The sequence below is a fragment of the Procambarus clarkii genome, chromosome 74 (assembly GCF_040958095.1).
Source record: "Procambarus clarkii isolate CNS0578487 chromosome 74, FALCON_Pclarkii_2.0, whole genome shotgun sequence".
NCBI lineage: Eukaryota > Metazoa > Arthropoda > Malacostraca > Decapoda > Cambaridae > Procambarus > Procambarus clarkii.
This window is the reverse complement of record NC_091223.1, coordinates 20,103,187-20,128,836: the sequence shown is the minus strand read 5'-3', so window position 1 is coordinate 20,128,836 and position 25,650 is coordinate 20,103,187. Positions and strand designations below refer to the sequence as shown.

The 25,650-nt window shown below is 47.1% G+C and overlaps 1 protein-coding gene across 4 annotated transcripts in view; it reads right to left on the bottom strand.

Moving 5' to 3' along the window:
• LOC123767427 (mitogen-activated protein kinase kinase kinase 7) overlaps positions 1 to 25,650 on the bottom strand; it is a 685,923-nt gene that overhangs the window by 635,964 nt on the left and 24,309 nt on the right. For all 4 annotated transcript variants that reach the window (XM_069313063.1, XM_069313064.1, XM_069313065.1 and 1 more), the window contains exon 5: positions 1,278 to 1,420. In XM_069313063.1, coding sequence (XP_069169164.1) covers positions 1,278 to 1,420 — 143 coding nt within the window. The remainder of the gene's footprint in view (positions 1 to 1,277; positions 1,421 to 25,650) is intronic.

The following is a 25,650-nucleotide window of genomic DNA, read 5'->3' as shown; positions in this document are numbered from 1 at the left end:
CTGTCCGATGAGGTGTTGAAAGATCGCTGTCGGTGAAATTCAGACCTTATTATTTGAAGAACATAAGGGTCATGCTATTGATGAAGCTAGGCATAATAAGGACCTAACACAAGGGTCGGATACAAGTGATACAGCACCAATGAAGACGATACAGCGAGCGTATCCAGTAGTAGCTGAGCGCCACCCATGCCCACCCTTGTCATCTCCAATTTTTATAGATACACCCACTTTTCCCATATACAAGTGAAGATATGAGTGATACCAGGACAGAATTTTGTCACTGAGCTTTTCATAGATCTTTCCAAGAATAACTGGAAAGATTTTCCAGTTATCTGGAAAATAACAGATTTTTGTTATTTTTCAATCCTACCTTACAAAGTGATCTTTTCAAGAATAGCCGAATCTCTTCCAGAATACCCGAATTTCTTCCAAAATACCTGAATCTCTTCCAGAATACCTTACAAAGCAATCATTTCAAGATTATCTTACAAATTGATCTCTTCCTATAATCTTTTTAAGGCTACCTTACACTGCACAAGGTTGGCTACATACCACCTACAGGTATTAAAGCCAAGGGTGTACGTGAGTGCATTATTTGCAAGCACACGGAACGAAGAAACAGGAAGCGAAAATCTGTTTGTACCTGGTGCATCGAGTGCAAATTCACGTGGTGTACCTGAGACTGCTGCTTTGATTATCACTCATTTCCGAAGTACTGAGAGTGTAAAACCGTGTGTGAAAGTGTACATATTGTAAATATATTCAATATTGAACAGGTAATATTGCTCAAATGGACATCTGTTATGGACACATTACTGACACATGTATCACAGTTCCATGGAACATTATGAACGTTCTACTGTATACATATTAGACAGCCCAGGCGACCACCTCCGGGAGCTTCATGCACGGGCGAACAGCCTGTGATGACATCATACACCACTTTGTCCACATCCCCACAGTCAAAGTGGAATTTGTTATTTTTTTACATGTACATGTTCAGGGAAGGGAATTTAACATTTTACAAAGAAAACATCTTTATTTGCCGAACACTTGATTTTCGGCGCACAGCCAGACTTTCACAATAAACACAGTGCATCAAGGTGGTTAAGGAAGTAGCCTAATGAACAGGTGATAAATGTAAAATGCAATACAGTACTCATACCAAATTATACCAAATAAAATCTTATTGCAATAATTTATTTAAAAAACACAAGTTTAATTAAGGTTTCTGGTCATGAGCAAGATGACTACTGTACATGAGTGCTGCTGCTGACCTTCAAACACCTCCGGTGCCATCCATGCCGCAGAACCCCGATTATCTGACATAATCGTGCTTAGTTCACAGGCAGTCCCGAAATCGCATACTTTGAGAATTTTGGCTCCTTTTGTCAAGAGCAAGTTTGGGGGCTTGAGGTCTCTGAAAAAACAACAATAATACAGTATTTAAAAGACCATAAAGATATTAATGTTCCATGCAAATGATACTACTACAATATATCAAAATATCTTCAGAGAAAAACAGGAAAAAGTTTTCTAAACAGAGAAGAATAATAATCTAGAATGTTTTTGAAAATGAAGAGATCATATTTAGAAAGAAGGAACAGGTATTAGAAATATGCACCAAATTTAATTAAACATGGAAATTTTAGAAATCTAAACATTTGAATATTGTATACAGTAGATCTTTCAAGTAGAGTAATGAAATAGCAGCCATGTGTCATTAACCCTTAAACCGCGCAATACATACATATATGATTTGACATAACATAATTTAGCATAAGTTTTCAAAACTTGCACAAACACTTTCCAAATTTTTGTGCATAATCAACTAGGCAAATGATCCAACTTTGTCTAAATTATCACAATGCAACTTGAAAAACAAGAGAATCAAAAGTAATTTTATAATTGAAGATTGAAAACTTCAGATTTTAAATTCAGAACAAAAAACCAGCGCTGAATGTAATGAAACGCCATTTTCTCCGTCATTAGCTCCGGAGGCTCTCCGGAGCTATACAGGCTGATATGCTAATGTCAGACTTTGGCATCAGTCATGTGTATGGAGTTCTGTGGGCCTACCGGGGACCACGAGCCAGAACCTGGCCCCCCCCCCCCATCCTCACAGAGGCACGAGGAGCAATGGCCATCGACCGGGTCAGGCACCCAGAAAGGTAAGCGTCCCAAAACAAATCCCAATTCTGGTGAAAATTGCTACCACAAGCCGAACAAGTGGATAGAACTTCCCTAAAAGAAACTACCAAACGATCATGACATCACACGAGCTCCACTGTCTGCGCAGCTCCGCCCTCCCTGGGAGTGTGAAGGGGAAACCCCAGACCTACCGTGCTGGCTATCCACCATCAGTACTTCGGCTAATGCTAGAGGCTGAGGTCGTGTGCTCCGGCTACGGTGGTTGTTTCAGCACTGTACCTAGAGTGTGGTGACTGTTTTCTAGGTGGTGTATGAGCCAGGAGTGATTCTCCAGTACACGGGCTGCAAGTGCCTAGGATTTCCTTCCCTAGGTGCCCTGTAAGTACTGCCCTTGGGGCTTGGGGCCACCTTCCGTAAGTTCCTTGGGTTCTGCCCCTGCTAGGCCGTTTACTGCTTGGTTTTCAGCCACCCTTTGTGTGCTCGGGTGTTCTGTCTCCCTTGTTCGTCTTAGGGTAACGGGCAGTTTACACTGGTGGGGCGCAGAGTACTGCGCAGCTTGTTTTCACCACTCATGCCGGCCGGCTCCGTTCCGCCTGGGTACACTGTCCTCTTGCGGGGTTTTCTTTTTTCTTTTTATTTATCTGCCTGGTGGAGGGGGGTCTGGCTTCGTTCCTGCCCCCTATGTCCCCTGTGTACCGAGTATTCTTCCTTCTTCCGGTGGTTCCCCCTGCTAGGTCCCCGTGAGTGTACACGTCCCGGGGATTCAGTTCTTGGAAGGTTGTTGGTAGACTTGGGTGCCGGTTAGCAGTACCCTGCCTGGGATTACCTGAGCGCGAGTCCTATTATAGTAAATGCTTAGGACCCTGGGAAACCCCTGGGGGTGCGCAGGTTCGATGGATGTGACCCCGGAGTCCCCCTAGCTTCCAGTGAGTTTAAGGGTTGCTCTGTCCCCTTGTCTCCTGGTGACTCTCTCTGTCTTTGCCTCCGTCTGCTGCCTGTGGATTCGGTGACATCTTGGGCGTGGAGTCCTGTGAGTTTTGTTGCTTGTTTGTGACTTGGTTATCCAGTCTTATGCTGACTATGCGGGTGCAGGCAGCACGGGCGTTGCACGTTGAGCTTCGATGGTGGCAACGCTCTTGGTTGTTTGCTCCCTGGAAGCCCCGAGGCTGCCCCATTTTGGTTGATGTTGGGCCCTGGGGGTGTTGGTTGCTTCGGTTCCTTCCGTGCCCCCTTGTCTTTTCCCTGTTCCCCTTTCCCCCTCTTCCTACCTGCATCCGGATCTTTACCGTCTGTGGGTTTGGGGTCGGGGCGGAGCTTCGTTGGTTTTGAGACTCGTGCGATCTCGGGGACTTCCCCTTACGGGGTAGCGATGGGGGCATTCGAGGCTGTTACTCCAGCCGTGTTATATGAGTCTGCCAGTGGGCTCCCTTCCTTAGTATTTTTGTGGCTGCCCCGGCTTTTCTTGCGAGATCAGGGCTTTGGGGGGATGGCTCGACCCCGGGGCCTGCCATGTGGGTTCCCCAGGGCTGGGAAGGGGCTGACTTGGGAGCCTAGGGCCCCGTTGGACCCCGCCGGGGTTTTTCTACCCTCTGGGCGGGACTTGTGGTTATGCGGAGTGGGGCTTTTCCTCCCCCCCCCCTCTCCGTACGAATTGCTGGGCGTCGGCCCCTCCGTACGAGTTGTTGGGCATTGGCCCCTCCGCACGAGTTGTTGGGCGTCGGCCCCTCCGTACGAGTTGTTGGGTGTCGGCCCCTCCGCATGAGTTGTTGGGCGTCGGCCTCTCTCTGGGCTCGGTTCCTTGTCCCTTGAGTCAGTTGGTTCCGTCCTGTCGGTGGGTGCTCTTCTCTGTTATTCCCCCCTTTTTCTTAGGACGAGACTTCTCTGTCATGTTCCCCTCTTCTTGGGGTCCTGCATGACTTTTGACCTCGAGTGCAACTGTGCCTTCGCGACTTGTGCTTGCTTCTGTGTGTTCTCGAAAGGTTTGGGAAGGTTTTTCGCTACTTCCCGTACTATTGGAACGTCTGTCGTTTTTCAGTGTGGCTTCCCTCCAGTTCTTTCTAGGGCTTGTTGGTCCTCTTCTGGGCTTATTCTTGGTTTTCAGTCCTGTCTCGTTCTTGTTACTGTCTCTTCTCTCTGTGCTCTGTCTCGGCACTGCTCATTTTTTTTCCATACTCCTAGTCCGGGATGTCAGATTGGGCTACTTGTAGCCCAACTGGGTTCCCGATTAGGTTCATTGTATTCATTTCATAAGCCGGCTATGTATGTCGCTGCTTACTCCTTTTTTGACTCCTGTCCCATGAGCTGGGCTGTTTCTTCTATTTAGTGGTTCACTCAGGTCACGAACTGTTGGGCTACTTTTCTTGTAAAGTAGTCCTAGTTGGCACCTTCCCGCCGAGCGGATTTGCGATTCAGACATCGTGTCCTGTGCATGTGCCGTGGGAGTTTGTTTTGGTCTGGGCGGTGTGCGCCAGTGCTGGTGTTTTACGGCATTTTCTCTCAGGTGCTTTGCCTCTCGATTTTCTCCATTCTCCAGTCCGTGACCCGTAGCTACTGAGGTGTCCTGGATTGCAGCTATGGGAAGGACGCCGGGGTTTTCCCTGTGTCATAGGTGTGGGGCGCCTCTTTCGCCTCTACCCTGCTCTCCTGCATGTGCGGAGGGCCTTCTTTCCCTGGTGGTGCTCCCAGGATCTTCTTGGCTGCATTGTGCCGTGACACATTCGTGCCTATGTTCCTCAGATGAGTTTCTGCGCTCTGGCGTCTCTTTCGACCAGGCGCTGGTTCGTGGTTTTTGGATACGAATATAAGACCATCAGCACACAGGTGACTGCTGAGGGCCTGTTGGCCCATACGTGGCAGCTCCTATTTCTACCCGTCCAGTCCCACTCATATGCATGTCCAACCCATGCTCGAGTCGATCATAGACCATTCCTATGAATGGTGAAAACAAGCTGTGCAGTACCCTGCGCCCCATACCAGTGCATACTGCCCCTTACCCTAAGGTAAACAAGGGAGACAAAACACCACAGTACACAAAGGGCGACCGAAAACCGAGCAGTAAACGGCGTAGCAGAGCCAGAACCCAAGGAACTTGTGGAAGGTGGTCCCAAGCCCCAAGGGCAGTACTTAGAGGGCACCTAGGGAAGGAAGCCCTAGGCGCATGCAGCCCAAGTACTGAAGAAGCACTCCTGGCTCGCGCACCACCTAGAAGACAGCCACCACACACAGGGCACAGTGCAAAAACAATCACAGGAGCCAGAGCACACGACTGCAGCCTATAGCATCAGCCTCAGAACTGGGGTGTGGATGGCTGGCGCAGGGGTCTGGGGCTCCCCCTTCCCCCTTTCGGGGAGGGGGGAGCTGCCCAGACGGCAGCGCAATGTCGTGTGATGTCATACTCATTTGCTCATTTCTGTTTGGGGAGTTCTATCCACTTGTTCGGCTTCTTGTAGCAATTTCCACCAAAATAGGGGTTTGTTTTGGGACGCTTATCTTTCTGGGTGGCTGTCCCGGTTGATGGCTGATATAGAATGCTTCCAACCACACAGGGGGGGGGGGGTGTTTCTATAGACCATTGCTCATCGTGCCACTGTGAGGGGGGGGAGGGGGCTAGGTTCTGGCTCACGGTCCCCAGTAGGCCTACAGAACTCCATACACATGACTGATGCCAAAGTCTGACATTAGCATATCAGCCTGGATAGCTCCGGGGAGCCGACGGGGCTCCCCCCAGAAAATATGAACTATCACCAATTGTTCATTTACTGTTATTATTCTCTTAGAATAGCATATGATCTTCATTTTCATCAAATTAGAATACAGGTTTTCAGTATAGTTTACTGTAAAAAAATCGTCAACAAGGTATTTGATATATGCGGCAAATTTAGACCAACAAAAATTATAACTTCAAATGTATAAAGTTTGTGAAAAATCCATTCTGAAGGGATTGTAGAACAGACAGCTGAGCACACAATATGTCAAAATAGTGAGAATTGGTCAAAAACTGGAATTTTAGAAGCCACGCAAAGTTGAAACTCAAGTTTCACAGATAATTGAAGTTGAAGTTACCAACAATGAATAAAAGTAGTTTTAATTCGTTAATTTAATTGAATATTTTAATAAAGACTGTTTGGCATTCGTACTCGAATATGTGAAAGTTGTAGGTCATTATGTGTTGAAATGAAGTAAAAAAAAATAATCCCCCCAAAACACAAAATATAGGGATAATTATAATGATTTAGGGGTTATATTTAGGGTATACTTTATACAAGTAAAAAACCAGCGTTGAATGTAATGAAACGCCATTTTCTGGGTGAGCCCCGGTGGCTCCCTGGAGCTTATCGGGCTAATGTATGTTATGTTAGACCGGGACATTAGCTAAGGAGTTCAGACCTACCAGGGACCAGCGCCAGAACCTGGCCCCTTCAGAGAGGTTTCAGGGAGCAATGGCCCTGGAAAACCCCATATGACTGGGGGTTTTCCTTATCTGCCATCGACCGGGGTTAGGCACCCAGAAAGGTAGGTGTAACAAAACAAACCCCACATGGTAAGAAACTACAACAAAAACCGAACAGAGAGGTAGAAAACTTCCTACAATCCCAAGGAAACTAGCAAACAAGCAAACATCACACTTTACTGCCGCGCCGATCGTCCGCGCAGCCCTCCCCACCCCGGGAGGGGGAGGGGGGAGCCCCGGACCTACCGCACCGGCTGCCAAGCTCCAGTTCGGAAGCTAAGCTTCAACCAACGCGAAAAAACCGCTGACCGGTGGGAGGGAGGGTTTCCAGGGAGCCTCCGGGGCTCACCCAGAAAATGGCGTTTCATTACATTCAACGCTGGTTTTCTGTGGGGAGCCCCTACGGCTCCCTGGAGCTTCATACCCAAAGAGAAGGAAAAGAAAGGGCTAACCCGGGAGGCGGCCGCCACAAACTCTGCAACGCAAAGCCAAGACAACCGGTCGCAAACCTGCGACCCAAGGCAACAAGAACGCCCAAGAACAGACGCACATATGGATGGGCGGCCAAAAACCTGTGCGACCCACAAATCCCTGCGCCCGAAATGAGCCCGAGACGTCACCAACACAGCAGCAAAAGCTGCAAACGTCTGAACAGCATGGGCGCAAAGACAGACCACAGGCTGGAAGAAGGAAAACACTGCGGACGACCTGGGAGACCCAAGCCCTGAAAACAGGGAACGAAGGAACCGGATCAACCACAGCGCATCCCCAGACACGGTACGCCGGCAACAGCAAAAAGCACAACCGGACAACACAGGACGCACCCCCCGGCCAAACCAAGCAAGCACCAATACCCCAAGAACCCCTCTGGAAAGCAGCTGTCACGACCGGCGCCAGGACAGAGAAAGGCTGCACACCTATAAAGCTACCACCAGTACCAAAGAGCAGGAAAATGAACCGAAGGGGCTACCACAAACTGAGGGGAAGATAAGAAGGCACCCTGAACAAGGACCAGGATGGCTCAGGCGACGCATGAGCAGGCCGGAGGGGAAACAAAACACGAGAAATGTAAGAAACGTCATACTGTCTCCAAGACGAAGCTCGCAGGTGGGACACCGTCAAGAAAGCCACCTGAACACCATAGAGATGGTGATACCCGCGTCAAAATACCAGATGCGAAGAGCCAAGGAGAAGGCCGAACCAGTCACGGACAGGACCGATTCGGCCTGCTGAAAGAGGCGAAGCCTCAGGAAAAACGCCCCGGGTACGGACACCTATCAAGCAGCATCTGAAAAGAAGGCCTGGTCGGCCACCAAGGAACCATAAGGACTGTTCTCGTGGGAATGGGCTGCAACCGAGCCAGAACCCGAAGCAACAGCTGAACCGGGAGAAGAGGAACAGGTACCCCCCACCTCGACCAGTCCTGCCGAAAGCCTCCACCGTGAAGTCCTTGCAGGTGGCAAGGGCGCCACAAAATGGGCGACGCCTAGATCACGCTGACCCGAAGACGTCCATGGCCAGGAGTCCATATGCCCGACAGAGCCAACAAAACGAATCGGCGACGACTGGCCAACCCATGAAGAGGAATGAACCGAGACAGCTGTCCGCCAGGACGCAGGACACACCCCGGACACGAACCACACGGATAGCCAAACCCCTGTGGTTCCGGCAAGAACCACCAGAGAACAGTCCAAACAGAGCTGAATGGTAGAGTACCTAGGGACCCAAACCCTCCGAAGCGCAAACCGGACAGCCATGAACACCCGAACCGTGCTGTGAGCCCGACGGACAGACTCCATCAACCTCGGCCGACCTGGTGAGCACTGGTCACAAAGCCCCAGCCGAGAGACGACCCGTCCGTGAACACATCGAGCGAAGGCTCGGGGAGGTGCCAAGGCACGGAACCCTGAAAACCCCAAAGAGGAAGCTGGTGACGCAGCACCAACACAAGATCCCCGGAGGAACCCAAGGAATGCAAGAGGCGGAAGGGGAGTCTCCGCAGGAACCAACCGACGCCGTAGCCAAACCCGACTCCGCGGGCAGACAAGCACGCCGAAGTGCCGACTCCCGCACAACCGCCCAAGCAACCGCTGAGCAACCCGGGACCCCCTCCTGAACAGCCAAAGGCGGGACCACAGCCGCAGTAACACTTCTGGAGGGAAGACAATGAGGGGCCCAAGAGCCTTAAACAAGGCCCAGGTCCGAACCCGGGACGGAAACAGATGGAAAAACCTCCAGATCACCAGGAAACCAAACCTGGCGATCTGGAAAGAACCATCCCCTGACGAGCAGACAAGCGGACTGACTGGGAGCCCACACCAGCCAGTCGTCGAGGTAGGCCAGACACCGAATCTCAGACTCAGACAGGGCACTAAGATCCGGTAAAGATGCAAAGAGTATACGAAGTGCTCATTACAAAAGAGGGAAGGCAATAAAAACCTGAAGCCCCACCACCAACCATGCTAGCCCCAGAAAAACTGGAGAGGAACGTGCCAAGAAGTGACCTGGAGGTCCAGGGCCACCATCCATGCACCCGGCCCTAACAGAATCCGAACAGGAGACAACAGTCCTCCGAGGAGGGCAGAGGATCCAGGGCGCTGACTGAAGAAGTCAAGAAGAACTGCAGATGGGAAAAGTTCATGACTGCAAAGAGCAGACGGGAAGCCCAGAAGGATGGGGCGGATCGACCACGCCCCACGCACCCACGAAGAGGAAATGACGAAGCGCAGGGAAAGAAGCCCACCCCGCCAGCTCTGAACCCCTCCCCCAAGGGGGAGAAGCCGTCCTCCGACGCCAGCAGAGGCCGGAAGACAACCCAAAGCGCCCACCAACAGCGGGACCAAGTGAGAGGCAACAGAGCAAGCTGCTCCCCCAGCGCCCAGTCAACAGAGAAGGGAACAGAACCCCTTCCGAAAGAAAAAGTACACTACCGAAGTCATGAGGAGAGACTACAGGAATGAAACCACACTGCGCTGGAAGATGAAGTGAGGGGAGACCTGATCACCACATTCAAGATACCCAAGGGAATCGACAGGGTTGATAAGGACAGGCTATGTAACACAAGGGGCACACGCACTAGGGGACACAGGTGGAAACTGAGTACCCAAAAGAGCCACAGATAGAATTAATATTTTTTTTTTTTTTTTTTTTTTTTTTTTTTTTTTTTTTTTTGTGTCAGAATGGGAACGGGAAAGCACTAGGAAGTAATGTGGTGACTCCACACACAAGTAATGAGGCTGACCCCCATACAATGTCACATGTAGACATGATAGAGCCCAAGAGGCACAGGAACCTATACACCTTAGCCACAAGAATGAGGGAAGGAGATATACCGTCAGTACTGGATCTAGTATTCACCAGGAAAGAAGAAGAGATTTTTGACATCCAGTACCTTCCTCCCTTGGGAAAGAGTGATCACGTCCTGTTAGACATTAAATATGCTTTAAGATATCATCTAGAAGAAAATGGGGACATTGAAACAGTTGATAAACTCGATTTAAAGAGAGGCAACTATGGGGAACTTCGAAATTTTTTTAATGAGTGTAATTGGACAGAATTGTTGCTAGGCAGGGAAGTAAATGAAATGTATGCCAAATTTTTAAAACTATACGAGGAAGGCACACAAACATTCATACCAAAACAGAGATGCAGGACCAAAAAACAGGATTGGTTCGACAGAAATTGTGAGAGGGCAAGAGACCAAAAGACACAAAAATGGAATCAGTATAGGAAGAGGCCAAACCCCCAAACATACCAGCGATACAATGATGCGAGAAACAATTATACAGCAGTAAGGAGAGAGGCAGAAAGAAATTTTGAAAAAGGGATAGCAGATAAATGTAAAACAGAACCGGGCCTATTCTACAAATTCATAAACAACAAATTGCAGGTAAAGGATAATATCCAGAGGTTGAAAATGGGAAACAGATTCACGGAAAATGAAAAGGAAATGTGTGAAACATTAAATGAAAAGTTCCAAAGTGTGTTTGTACAAAATGAAATCTTCAGAGAACCAGACACAATAAGAATTCCAGAGAACAACATAGAGCGGATAGAGGTGTCTAGAGATGAAGTGGAAAATATGCTAAAGGAGCTCGGGAGGAACAAAGCAGCTGGCCCAGATGGCGTTTCACCATGGGTTCTGAGAGAATGTGCATCTGAGCTCAGCATTCCACTTCACCTGATCTTTCAGGCATCCCTGTGTACAGGAATCGTAGCAGACGTGTGGAAACAGGCTACCATAGTTCCAATCTACAAAAGTGGCAGCAGGGAAGACCCCCTCAATTATAGACCTGTATCATTGACAAGTGTAATAGTGAAAGTATTGGAAAAGCTAATCAAAACTAAATGGGTAGAACACCTGGAGAGAAATGATATAATATCAGACAGACAGTATGGTTTTCGATCAGGAAGATCCTGTGTATCGAATTTACTCAGTTTCTATGATCGGGCCACAGAGATATTACAGGAAAGAGATGGCTGGGTTGACTGCATCTATCTGGACCTAAAAAAGGCTTTCGACAGAGTTCCACATAAGAGGTTGTTCTGGAAACTGGAAAATATTGGAGGGGTGACAGGTAAGCTTCTATCATGGATGAAAAATTTTCTGACTGATAGAAAAATGAGGGCAGTAATCAGAGGCAATGTATCGGAATGGAGAAATGTCACAAGTGGAGTACCACAGGGTTCAGTTCTTGCACCAGTGATGTTTATTGTGTACATAAATGATCTACCAGTTGGTATACAGAATTATATGAACATGTTTGCTGATGATGCTAAGATAATAGGAAGGATAAGAAATTTAGATGATTGTCATGCCCTTCAAGAAGACCTGGACAAAATAAGTATATGGAGCACCACTTGGCAAATGGAATTTAATGTTAATAAATGTCATGTTATGGAATGTGGAATAGGAGAACATAGACCCCACACAACCTATATATTATGTGAGAAATCTTTAAAGAATTCTGATAAAGAAAGAGATCTAGGAGTGGTTCTAGATAGAAAACTATCACCTGAGGACCACATTAAGAATATTGTGCAAGGAGCCTATGCAATGCTTTCTAACTTCAGAATTGCATTTAAATACATGGATGGCGATATACTAAAGAAGTTGTTCATGACTTTTGTTAGGCCAAAGCTAGAATATGCAGCTGTTGTGTGGTGCCCATATCTTAAGAAGCACATCAACAAACTGGAAAAGGTGCAAAGACATGCTACTAAGTGGCTCCCAGAACTGAAGGGCAAGAGCTACGAGGAGAGGTTAGAAGCATTAAATATGCCAAAACTAGAAGACAGAAGAAAAAGAGGTGATATGATCACTACGTACAAAATAGTAACAGGAATTGATAAAATCGACAGGGAAGACTTCCTGAGACCTGGAACTTCAAGAACAAGAGGCCATAGATTTAAACTAGCTAAACACAGATGCCGAAGAAATATAAGAAAATTCACCTTCGCAAATAGAGTGGTAGACGGTTGGAACAAGTTAAGTGAGAAGGTGGTGGAGGCCAAGACCGTCAGTAGTTTCAAAGCGTTATATGACAAAGAGTGCTGGGAAGACGGGACACCACGAGCGTAGCTCTCATCCTGTAACTACACTTAGGTAATTACACTTAGGTAATTACCTTGCGAGAAACAACTATACAGCAGTAAGGAGAGAGGCAGAAAGAAATTTTGAAAAAGGGATAGCAGATAAATGTAAAACAGAACCGGGCCTATTCTACAAATTCATAAACAACAAATTGCAGGTAAAGGATAATATCCAGAGGTTGAAAATGGGAAACAGATTCACGGAAAATGAAAAGGAAATGTGTGAAACATTAAATGAAAAGTTCCAAAGTGTGTTTGTACAAAATGAAATCTTCAGAGAACCAGACACAATAAGAATTCCAGAGAACAACATAGAGCGGATAGAGGTGTCTAGAGATGAAGTGGAAAATATGCTAAAGGAGCTCGGGAAGAACAAAGCAGCTGGCCCAGATGGCGTTTCACCATGGGTTCTGAGAGAATGTGCATCTGAGCTCAGCATTCCACTTCACCTGATTTTTCAGGCATCCCTGTGTACAGGAATCGTAGCAGACGTGTGGAAACAGGCTAACATAGTTCCAATCTACAAAAGTGGCAGCAGGGAAGACCCCCTCAATTATAGACCTGTATCATTGACAAGTGTAATAGTGAAAGTATTGGAAAAGCTAATCAAAACTAAATGGGTAGAACACCTGGAGAGAAATGATATAATATCAGACAGACAGTATGGTTTTCGATCTGGAAGATCCTGTGTATCGAATTTACTCAGTTTCTATGATCGAGCCACAGAGATATTACAGGAAAGAGATGGTTGGGTTGACTGCATCTATCTGGACCTAAAAAAGGCTTTCGACAGAGTTCCACATAAGAGGTTGTTCTGGAAACTGGGAAATATTGGAGGGGTGACAGGTAAGCTTCTATCATGGATGAAAAATTTTCTGACTGATAGAAAAATGAGGGCAGTAATCAGAGGAAATGTATCGGAATGGAGAAATGTCACAAGTGGAGTACCACAGGGTTCAGTTCTTGCACCAGTGATGTTTATTGTGTACATAAATGATCTACCAGTTGGTATACAGAATTATATGAACATGTTTGCTGATGATGCTAAGATAATAGAAAGGATAAGAAATTTAGATGATTGTCATGCCCTTCAAGAAGACCTGGACAAAATAAGTATATGGAGCACCACCTGGCAAATGGAATTTAATGTTAATAAATGTCATGTGATGGAATGTGGAACAGGAGAACATAGACCCCATACAACCTATATATTATGTGAGAAATCTTTAAAGAATTCTGATAAAGAAAGAGATCTAGGGGTGGTTCTAGATAGAAAACTATCACCTGAAGACCACATAAAGAATATTGTGCAAGGAGCCTATGCGATGCTTTCTAACTTCAGAATAGCATTTAAATACATGGATGGCGATATACTAAAGAAATTGTTCATGACTTTTGTTAGGCCAAAGCTAGAATATGCAGCTGTTGTGTGGTGCCCATATCTTAAGAAGCACATCAACAAACTGGAAAAGGTGCAAAGACATGCTACTAAGTGGCTCCCAGAACTGAAGGGCAAGAGCTACGAGGAGAGGTTAGAAGCATAAAATATGCCAAAACTAGAAGACAGAAGAAAAAGAGGTGATATGATCACTACGTACAAAATAGTAACAGGAATTGATAAAATCGACAGGGAAGACTTCCTGAGACCTGGAACTTCAAGAACAAGAGGTCATAGATTTAAACTAGCTAAACACAGATGCCGAAGAAATATAAGAAAATTCACCTTCGCAAATAGAGTGGTAGACGGTTGGAACAAGTTAAGTGAGAAGGTGGTGGAGGCCAAGACCATCAGTAGTTTCAAAGCGTTATATGACAAAGAGTGCTGGGAAGACGGGACACCTCGAGCGTAGCTCTCATCCTGTAACTACACTTAGGTAATTACACTTAGGTAATTACCTGTTGATAGACGATTGAGAGGCAGGACCAAGGAGCCAGAGCTCAACCCCCACAAGCACAACTAGGTGAGGACATATATTGTAAAAGTACAAGTCACCGACTAGTGGGCAGAGCACTACGCCGGCCAGGCAAAGAAGGCACAAAACCGCATCAAAAGGCCCACCTCGACAGCAAAACCGCAAAGTCCCAGCACAACCACAACATGTGCTAAGACCCAAAAAGATCAGTCTGCAAGCCAGGAAGACCCCGGAACCCCAAAAGGCAGAACCGGGTCACACGATGAAACAAAGTCCCCTGAACCCACAAAAGGGGGCCCAAGAGGAAGAAACCTCCAGAACGAAACCAAGGAACCCAAAGGAACCCAGAATCGAACCAGGGGGAGCCCAAACCACCACATTTGCCGGCGGAGAACACCACTGAAAGGCAAAGCACAGCCCCCAGCAGAACGCCCTGGGAAAACGGTCCCAACAGACCGAAAACCGAGGGGCAAGGTGTGGGAGTAAGCATACCAGCCAGGGGCACTGAGCCTAAACCCATAGGCTCAGACCCAAAATCAACACCCAAACGTTCCCAGAGGAACAGGCAACGGCAAGAAAACACCAGAAAAACAAAGAAACGACAACAGGAGAACAAAAACCCTGAAAAAATAATTGAAAACTCACCAGAGACGCTCGCTCGCACACCCAGACGCATGTAAACAAACCTCAACGCCGCCCTGGTGGCCACGCCGTGAAACCGGCAGACGAAAATGGCCGCCAGCAGGGGCTGTGACTGACGCTAAATACACAAAAACACGCCAGCAAATGTGGATGGGCGAAAAACGTCGCCCAACAGCAGAAAAACCCCGGAAGGGGCAAAACCGCCCTAGAACTGCTAGCAGGCAACCCCCACAGCCCCGGGAACCAACAACAGAGGCCCCGGGGCAGACCCGTCCTCCAAGCCCTCCGCCCTTAAAGAAAAGCAAGAGTCCATGGGAAAGGCAACAAGAAAGGGCCGCTGGTAAGACCCAGAAGCCTTGGCAGGAGGCACAGGCTCAAACCTCCGTCCCCAACCCGAACGGGGCAGCCCCCGAAAACCGCCCGAGTCTCTGCCGCAACTAAACCCCGCCCCGACCCCGAAACCCGCAGACGGTCCGGAGCCGGGAACATGGAGAGAAAGGGGCGAGCAGCACCTAACCAAACGGGGCGGCCATGGGGCATTCGAGTGGGAAACCAACCTAGCATGTTGCAGCAACCTAACCTAGCTTGCAACACGGATGCCGCCTGTACTCTGAACAGTAATAACATCAGGAGAGTACTGGAGAACAAGCAGAGAATCACTCGCAAGACTCCGGGTCAAGGTGTCAGTGACCCAACAGGCAGCATGACGAAGGTAAAAATGGCGACTGTCACCCGGAGACAAGGGAACAGCAACCAACGATCCCGTACAAGACGGGTTGGAACCCGGAAGACATATTCAATGGTCCCCCGATCCCAGACAGGGGTTTCCAGGGCCCGTAGGGTAACAACTACGGGAAGCCCGGGCAAGGTGTTGCTAACCGGTTAAGAAACCCAAACATAACAAGAGGGTAGATTATAGCACTGAAAACCCCTGAGACGTGTACAATCACGGGGGCCTAGCAGAGGGCCGCCAAACACTACCAGTGGAACTATAACCACCTTAGGCAGACCCCCACCAGGCATGAAAAATTAAAAACAAAAGAAAAACCCCGCAAAAGTACACCGTCTCCAGAGGCAACAGAAACCGGCCGCCGCTTAGGTGGCAGGCTGCGCAACACCTTGACGCCCTAACCAGCACAACACCAATCCCTACCCAGAGCCAAACAAGGGCCCCAATCCCCAGCTGGCCCCAAGGGCGAGGCAAATGCCGAGCAGCAAGAACCTCTACGGGAATGGTTCCCAAACGCCCCAGGGAAGATAACCCTGTGACGCAAGGGCAGTACTCACAGGGCGCTTAGGAAAGTCAGCCACTAAGCACATGCAGCCCCGGCACTGATGAAGTACTCCTGGCCACCGCACAACACAACACACGGCAGTGAACGCCACACAAGGCAAACACCGCCTAGGAAACTGAGGCCAGAGAAGCGTCAATCCCGGTTGACATTAGCGAACGAACTGGAGCTTGGCAGCCGGCGCGGTAGGTCCGGGGCTCCCCCCTCCCCCTCCCGGGGTGGGGAGGGCTGCGCGGACGATCGGCGCGGCAGTAAAGTGTGATGTTTGCTTGTTTGCTTGTTTCCTTGGGATTGTAGGGAGTTTTCTACCTCTCTGTTCAGTTTTTGTTGTAGTTTCTTACCATGTGGGGTTTGTTTTGTTACGCCTACCTTTCTGGGTGCCTAACCCCGGTCGATGGCAGATAAGGAAAACCCCCAACCATATGGGGTTTTCCAGGGCCATTGCTCCCTGAAACCTCTCTGAAGGGGCCAGGTTCTGGCGCTGGTCCCTGGTAGGTCTGAACTCCTTAGCTAATGTCCCGGTCTAACATAACATACATTAGCCCGATAAGCTCCAGGGAGCCGTAGGGGCTCCCCACAGAAAAGCCTTAATATCGTCCCCTAATCATCAAAACAACCTAAAGAGACAAAGAAAATAGAGTTTGAAATCAGAGAAAAAATCAGCCAAAAAAATTAAGTCCCAAGTTCAGAGAGTTGTGACTGATTTATTTGTTGATTAATTTTATTCTATCTTCACATAGTTAGGGAAACATATGCACTCTCCAGGATCTAAAGGTTAAAACAAAATCAGATAATAAACAAAGAAAAAAAATCTTAAAGAAATTTCCCCTAAAAATTTTTTTTTTGGGAACATTGATGCAAGTAACATATTAACATTGGACAATGTATTTATATGATATATAACAAAATAGAGCATAATAGCATAGTTACTCATTATTATTTGTGTTATTATGTATTACTTAGCAATGATATAAAGGCACCAATTGCATATCCACTTTGTGGATACTTCTTATTACTATTGTTCTTCTTTGAGCATCGGACAGGTGCTTGCATCTTTTTATTACTGCATTATCCTTCAGTTCCAGTTAATAGGAGCTGTTCTCCTTATCAACAAAACATTCCTATTTTTAAAAAATTCATCTAAAATCAATTTCTGGAAATATTTTGATGAAAGTTTCTTGACACTGAAGCCAACAAGTTGGAGATTTGTTTAACATTTTTATGTTATTTTTACATAATTTGATTATTTTTCACTTCCAGGCCCCCAATATTTGTACCTGGTGCATTACCTGGTGGTAATATGTGCGGTTTAAGGGTTAAAGAAGACACAGTCAATCACACACACCACAGCAGTTCTATGGAAAATGGGAAAATGTATTAACAAAAATATCTGGCACACACGTAATAGAAAGGGAGGATTTTTGAGCCATGTGGTGAGTAAAACTTAATAAAAGTGGTTTAACCCTTTAACTGCGCGGCCTATAAATATGACATCCCCAAGTGCGCAGGAAATGAAACCTTGGGAAAAAATTATTTTTTCTTCGGAAAGTGTCAAAAACCCCTCCCTGTATATGGGTATAGCAACGCAAGTTCGAAATTGTACTTACTTTGGGTGCTATGGGGTCCGAAAGGTGGGCCGTGACGTCATAATTCCCCGTGCGCCAGAGCAGTATGCTCTCGGGGCCAGTGGGGCGGCCGGGGCAGGGCGTGCGAGTTGCCGCGAATATATTTTTGCACATTTTTTGTGCACAGTTCCAAATAGATTTTATTACATTTCACGTGCCGAACCGATGTATGGTGATCACGTACACCATATTATGGCAGTAGAACATCCGTACTGTCCGTAGACACTGTGTTACATGCATCACAAAATGGTTCACTTATCCTGCACTTATTTCTAATATATCACGCAAATATATTGATATGTACATTATATATACACACTGTACAGTATCACACACTATATACACACACTAGACACACACTCAGTACTCCGCGAGTGTGTGATATGCTGCGAAACAGTCAACAAGGCAAAGTGACACCTTGCACTCCATGCACCAGGTGCTGATGCATCTACGCTTTTGTGGTATGCGTGTGGTGTTCCTGCAGACTATGCATGCACGTTTACCCTTCTCCCGTGTTGCTGTGCCTGGCATATACTCCAGCCTGTGTACCCCGAAGTTCTCATTACCCCGCAGTCTGTCTGGGGCTGCGTGTGGCATCGTTGCTTGCACCCCGCGGGGTACTGCGGAGCCCTCCTTGCCATACTTTACCAGCAGCTGTGACACCACGCTGGCACTGAAGGTACGTATAGACGGTTTTCTGCCGGAATTCACCAGGTACGTATTGTAGCAGTTGAGCACTGCAACATCCATGAGGTGGAAGAAGAATTTTTTCGTCCACTTCACTGACCTGCGTACGCACTCCACACCACCAAGCATCATGTCACACTTATCGACGAGGCGTATGTTCACGTTATAGTCTATGACACAGTCCGGCTTGTACATGCGGTTGTGTGTCTGATAATGGACCTTGCCAGTGTCCAACATAGCACCCGTGTGAATCGTTGTCAGCATATTCACTTTGCGTCTGTCCTTCCACCGCACTGACAGCATCTTGTCACACTTGTGCAACTGGCACTCACCCACACCTATACCTATACCGAACACTGGCATTTCCTTCCTGATGAGCTTCACAGTGCCACATACGCCGGTGTTGTGGGCGAGGAGGTATCTGGTCAACAGGGGGCTGGTGTAATAGTTGTCCGTGAACAGTATATGGCCCTTGTTCAGCAACGGCTCCATCAGGGTTTTTACGACACTGCCGGAGAACCCGTGTTCATCTTGAGCTGGTGTTGGATATTTCCAACATCGAATACAGCATTGTTGTATTCTCATTACTTATTACTAACCATATTAATATTGTAGTAAGTAAAATTAACAACTCGTAGAATTCTCATGTACTAATAATTCATCTGTGCATTAGGCTAGAATTCTCACGTCACCTGACGCCAGTATTGCGTCAGATTTCTTTACAGTAAAACACATTATATTCAATTTGTGTGAGAATTAAATACGATTCTCCATAATTAAAGCATTCTGTATGACAACTGATTGCAGACGAATTGTTCTCCAACTAAAAGCCGAATAGAGCGTTAGAATTATACCGTCTACCTCGCGATAGTGTTAACGTCATCAATGAATGCCATGGGGAGACATTAATTCCTCTCCCTTATATATTTACTATTCTTAAATAGTTAAATAATAATATTTCGTTCCTCTAAATAATAAACCCGTCCAGTCTTTAGAGTTTCAAGCGCGAATGCGAGAAATATTAATGTTCAAGACAATTATTTGTGTCATGAACGTCGACTCGGCGTGGGTTGGGGGACGCCATCCTCAGTCGGTACGCGGACACGTGCAGAGCCGGAAGGAGGCAGAACTGTAATTACCGTACTCAAAAACGACGCCATTGCCCAGCAAATCGGGCAGGTGTTATTCATCCGCAGATGAAAGCCGCCACTGTGAGGCGTGAACGACCTTGCAGATAATATCTTCAACTAGTGCTGGTGTTAAAAGAGGGACCCTAGACTAGGTTCCTGACGACACGTGATCAGCCAGCTTGAAACGCATCAATCCAGGATAGGTTCACCGGAGCCTGGGATGCGAAATTACGGCAATCTTAATACTTATACAGTGCCCACAGCTAAGTACCCTTTATTTGATGCATCATTTACAGGTTTAATAATAGCGGGGTGATTGCGCGTCACGCGGCGAGATAACACCTAATAACAGGTGATTAGAATTCCATCTGTAGATATCAATAATCTTGAATATGAATTGAGTAGTTAAATCAATTGCTACTGGTAGTTATTTATCTTGCAGCTCGAGAGACGAATTCCTCACGCTGTCTTCTCCATGTTAACCGTGCCATTCGTCAGTGTACCAGACTTGGAGATTAAGAGGACTTCCAGGGTTATCTAAAGGAACCTACTACAAGCTAAGGCTTATTTCTTTTTTTCCATATTCTAGCAATTTGATACATTCAGAATGTTTCAACATAATGTGTGATTTACTGTAACTCATTACTATGCTCATATTCATGTTCTTCTTTGTATGAATAATATTATATTCAGCATTATTTATAGGATTAGATTATTATTAATTGAATTAGTGAATGAACCACACTGATTCCTGGACGTACTGACCTCCAGTAATAACCCCCCAATGTAGGTGTTTGAGGTTTGTTTCTTTAATAATACAGCCCATTAATTATTCTTCTGATCATACTTTCTAGTCATATCCATAGTCACTGGTTTTCTCTAGAATTTTATCTAATGATCTGAAATTCTCAGTTTCCCTCTTTACTTTAAAAGCGGGTGGTCCTTCGTAATTTAATTTACTACTTTAATTATTAATTAATCAGAATCAAGCCCAAATATCCCACAGCTGGTATGTCAACGTCTGTACTGGAATACAAGATCATGTCCAGGATGATACCAGTCTCACAATCGCACAGCACAAAAAACTTGAGGCCAAAACGGTGCCGCTTGGAAGGGATGTACTGTTTGAATGCCAGTCTGCCCTTGAACAATACAAGCGACTCGTCAATAACGACATTCTGTCTAGGTACAAAATAATCCCTGAACTTCCCTCTCAGGTCGCTGAATACCTTGCGTACCTTCCAAAGTCTGTCTTCCCTGTCCTCGTTTGCATTATTCTCGAAATGCAGGCACCTCAGAATCAATAGAAACCTATCCCGCGACATATAACGGTTGAAGATGGGCGATGGAACAAGGCTGTCTTTGTTCCAATAGTCCTGGATGACAGCTTTCTCGGAGTGTTTCATCATCATACATATAGCGAGAAACACGTACATCTCATCCATTGCCGTATCCTTCCATCGCGTGAGGCAGGTAATATGCCGCCGTCTATGAGGGCGTGGGCGTATGTGTTTGTCTCGGTCACAAGATGGTCCATGAACACATTGTCGAAATATGCCTGGAAATATTCCATGTCCGCCATATCATCACCGGTATATGGGAATAACGCTGTAACACCAACGTCGGTATCAACAAACGTTGGTATTTGGGGCACAAATGTGTCGCAATCCTCCCACACAAGTACACCAGGGGGTTTGGTGTAGGCGCCAACACCACGGCCAACACCACCACGGTCACCAAAACCACGGCTACGTCGTCTGCTTCTGCTCCTGGAGCTGCGTGAGAGTATGCTTGATGCCGAGGCAGATTTCCGAACCGTAGGCCTACCACGAACACCCAATGTTGAGGGCCCACTGTCGTCATGCTGGGAGACACGCCGCCGCCTGCCTGCACGTGTTGCTGAGGCAGCAAAACCCCGCCTGGTACCACCCCCACTGCTAGTACTGGGGTCGTCCACACTACTCATATCAGAGCCAATGTCGCTGAACCCCGAGAACGATTCGTCACATGTACTATCACTGAATAATGAACTAGCACCTGGGGACATACATGATGGTGGTGATGATAACGGTGTTGACCCAGGGCGGCGAGACAGGCCAGGCGGGGAGCATGTACCGTACACGCTAGCCACATCATCCACCTCTGTTTCCCCCTCACTCGTATCGGACCTCTGTGTCAGATCTTTCTCAGGATCATAGTCCAGGTCATCATCCATAGCACCGTCGTCGTACAATATATCGCGAATTTCCTCCTCAGAGAGTCGTTTTCCATGACCGCGGGTCGCCGTGGAACGGGAGCTCGTTGACGATGCGTCAGACATGGTTGCTGCTTGGGAACTGGGGCTCCCTACGGCCGCGGGGCATGCTGGGATTTTTATTCAAGATGGTGGACGATCACTGGGGCCCCCAGCTACCCATTCCATACCCACGTTACCGCGCGCCACTTTTAAATTGGAAATGAAAAATACAAACACCGGGAGGCGCGTTGCGCACCCTAGGCCTGGGCCTGCAGGCGCGTTGTGCAGTTAAAGGGTTAAGGACTACTTTCTGATACATGTACTTTACCATGATTCTATGATACACAAGCACCAACCTTCAGCCAGGACTCTGCTTAACTCAAACAAGTGAAGCCTCAGAATCAGACCACCAAAGTAGTACAAGACACACCAAGAAGCCAAATTGCCTTTTTTTTTTTTTTTTTTTTTTTTTTTAGATATATACAAGAGTTGTTACATTCTTGTACAGCCACTAGTACGCGTAATGTTTTAGGCAGGTCCCTGGAATACAATCCCCACCGCGAAGAATCATTGTTACAACCATTTTACTCATTTTATTGTTGAGTTAAACAGAGGCAACAGTTAAGGATTTGCGCCCAGTAAATCCTCCCAGGCCAGGATACGAACCCATGACAAAGCGTTCGCGGAACGCCGGGCGAATGTCATACCACTACACCACTGAGACTGGTTCAAAACAAGCAACTGCTTGGAGAAAATGGTAAGCATGTAAACAATCATTACTGTGGCAAAACACACAATCTAATTATACTTGTCCACCATCAGATGCCAGTCCAGACAACACAGGAGTCCTGCCTGGCAGAACACAGCAGCAGAGCACAGAAAGACAGCAGGGGTTTACCCTTGGAGACAGGAGGTTGAAGAGACAGGCCATAAGCAGGCCACTCGGCATTGGGTCCAAGTGTTGGGCAATACTTCCCTCAGGTACTGTGGGCCAGAGGGAAGACCACATGCTGGCTAGTTTTAATACTACTACTACAGACTACCTGAGAGACACATCCCTTAGAATAGGAGACACCAACAACTCAGTCACCTGTGCAAATGATGGTAAATCAACATCAGAAACTCCAGATGCAGAGGAGCAGGTCGTACCAGCAAGGTACATTGCAGACCCGATGTGCTGAAAAAGACAGAGTTGCAGAAAAATGTCTGAATTTGAACACAATACCAGAAGAGCCAGACATGAAGGCAAAACCAGCCTCCATGGAGCCAGAAGGATCACTTTACCCGAGTACCTCTTCAGTCTGGACAACATCCCAGAACAACAACTGAACCACGAGAAAGAAATAAACTCTCACCATGACCAGTCCAGCTGAAAGGCATCCATCACATAAGCCTTACAGTTTTGGTAACAGTTACATAGGAGTGAAGCTGTCAGTTCCAAGCCAATGTGAAGAGAGCAATCTTGAGGCAACAAACTATCTCGCAAAGCAAACGGAAGGACATGTCATCAAAGGTCCACTCCATGGAAATAAAATGGAAGCGAGATGACTCGACTGCAAAAATGTTGGATACATCCCAGATGTGAAATGCATGGAGAACCACACCCCGAGAAGCTAACCGACACGAAGAGACTTCCTCCATAGGGGAAGGACTGTAGTGACGACCTAATGTTCAGAGAATGAACTACCAGAAAGCTGTCTGAATGGAGCCGAAGGACAGAGCCTGGAGGTAGATGAATCGGTCCAAAGGGCCTACCTCACAGCCACAAACATGCACACAGTACTATATGCCCAGCAGAGAGGACCTGACCACAGTACCTCGGAGGCCTGGTGAGTGCTGGTCATGAAGCCCCAATCCAGAGCCATGTTATCCGTGAACACATCAAGTGATGGGGAGGATAGTGCCATGGAACCGAACCTTGAAAAACCTGAAGAGGAAGCTGGCAAAGCAAGAGCAGACAAAGGGCTGGTGGGGCTTGAACCCAATGTTCGCAGTAGTGATGAAATGGGAAGAACCTGAGGAACCAATACAGTGCCTGGAGCCACACTTTGCCCAAGGGAAACATCACCAGGCAAAATTTAGGCTCTCACAAAACTGTTTAACCAACTGACGGGTCACCTGGAGACAATTCAAAACCAGTGGCAATGCTGCTGCAAGTGGAGCAGAGCCAAGGGAGGCAGGAAAAGACACACAACAGAGAATCCAAAATCAGATCTAACCTGGGATGAAACTAACTGAGACTTCTGCTAATTTACCACAAACTCAAATCTGGCAAGCTGGGAAAGAACCAGATCCCTGGTCAGCTGACACACAAGACTGATTAGGGGTCCAAACTAGCAAGTTGTCAAGATAGGCCGAGACACAAACCCCTAAGAGACATAGCTGGGCTACAACCACCCACACTAACCTGATGAAGATCGAAGGAGACAGATTCTAGCCAAAGGGCAGAACCTTGAAATAATAAGTCAGACATCCCACATCCAACCCTAAGCAGTCCCAGAACCCCAGATGAATAGGGATGTGCTAGTATGGGTCTGGTAATCCACTTGTAATACCAGGCAAACAAACGCTAAGTGGTCATGTGGAAGGTAGGACAGGGAATGAATCTGTTCAGGCCTGTGATGTTACAAATGTAGGTCTACAGAGTATTGCTTGGGGACTGGGAACAACCAGCACACCCATCGAGAATATGAGGTTAACTGAACCACACCTTAGTCCAACTACATACATTGCAATAACTGCATAGAGCTGAGGGAAAGACTCCTGACCTGACACCCCAAAACCCAACAGTGGGGAAGGGGTGAATCAACTCCACTGAAGGCCATGGAAGTTAACTGTTAAGGTCACAAATCGTGGGACCAGGAGTGTGGAAAACGGGCCAGATGCTCTCCCACACCATCATCAAAGGAGCGAACTGGAAAAGGGCTGGCACAAAGATCCACAAGCAAAGCTATCCTTTCACAGTGCATTATGTGTCAACAAGCAGAAGAGGCAACAATTGAAGGAAGCGCAACGGCCCAAGAATCTGGCTTCATTGGAGTCCTACCACAACTAACAGCAGGCAAGGCCACAACCCTACTGAGCCACCTCCGAACAGAAGGGAAAGAACCCTGTTACAAAAAAACGGATTCAGCGGCCAAATTGCCACCATAGCGGCCAAAATAACATGAGAGCTTCCTCAGGAAAGAGAGGTGAAAAGGGAGAGGCTGACAAAAGGATTAAAGACCCAGCCAAATCTAAAGCCCAGGTCAGTAAAGCCTGCTGACATATGAGACAGACCAAGTGAAAAGCCACCACAGCCTCCTATAAGGGGGAACGAGCAACTTGCAGAGAGCTGCTGAAATCTCAGAATTCAAGACAATCACACCAGGGATGACAATTCCAAAACCTTGAATGCTTTAGAGTTGGAGCCAGAGGGACCAAATGCTGGGCAAACCACACCAGTAGGGTAAGAAAGAGAAGGGTTGGACATAGCCCAGGAAGAAGACAACAACCCCTCCAAAGCCAGGTCCCTAAACTCCACAGGGGCCAAACATGAAAGATTCAATGCCATGAACCATTAATGTAGGGAAAAATGATCGACAAAGTGGCAGCTGCCAGATATGCTTCCTATCTTGAGTTCTTGAGTCTCCTATTATTTCACCATGCCTCAACAAATGCAAATGTTGAAGGGTTCATGTGTCACCGACCCAACGGAGGCATGGCAGAATGACCGTCAACTTGTAACAAGACCAATGAGCACCTTTCAAACTTGCAAAACATGAGTGCAAACTTCGACACAACTCAATGTGTCGATCCATAATGGGCCATGCCACAGACCTGCAGGGGATTTACCCGAGCCTGAAGGTATCTAACTAAGCAGGACACCCGAGACACTTGGGAGGCTTATTGAAGGAACAGACACCAAATGCAGCTTAGGGAAGAACAAAGCT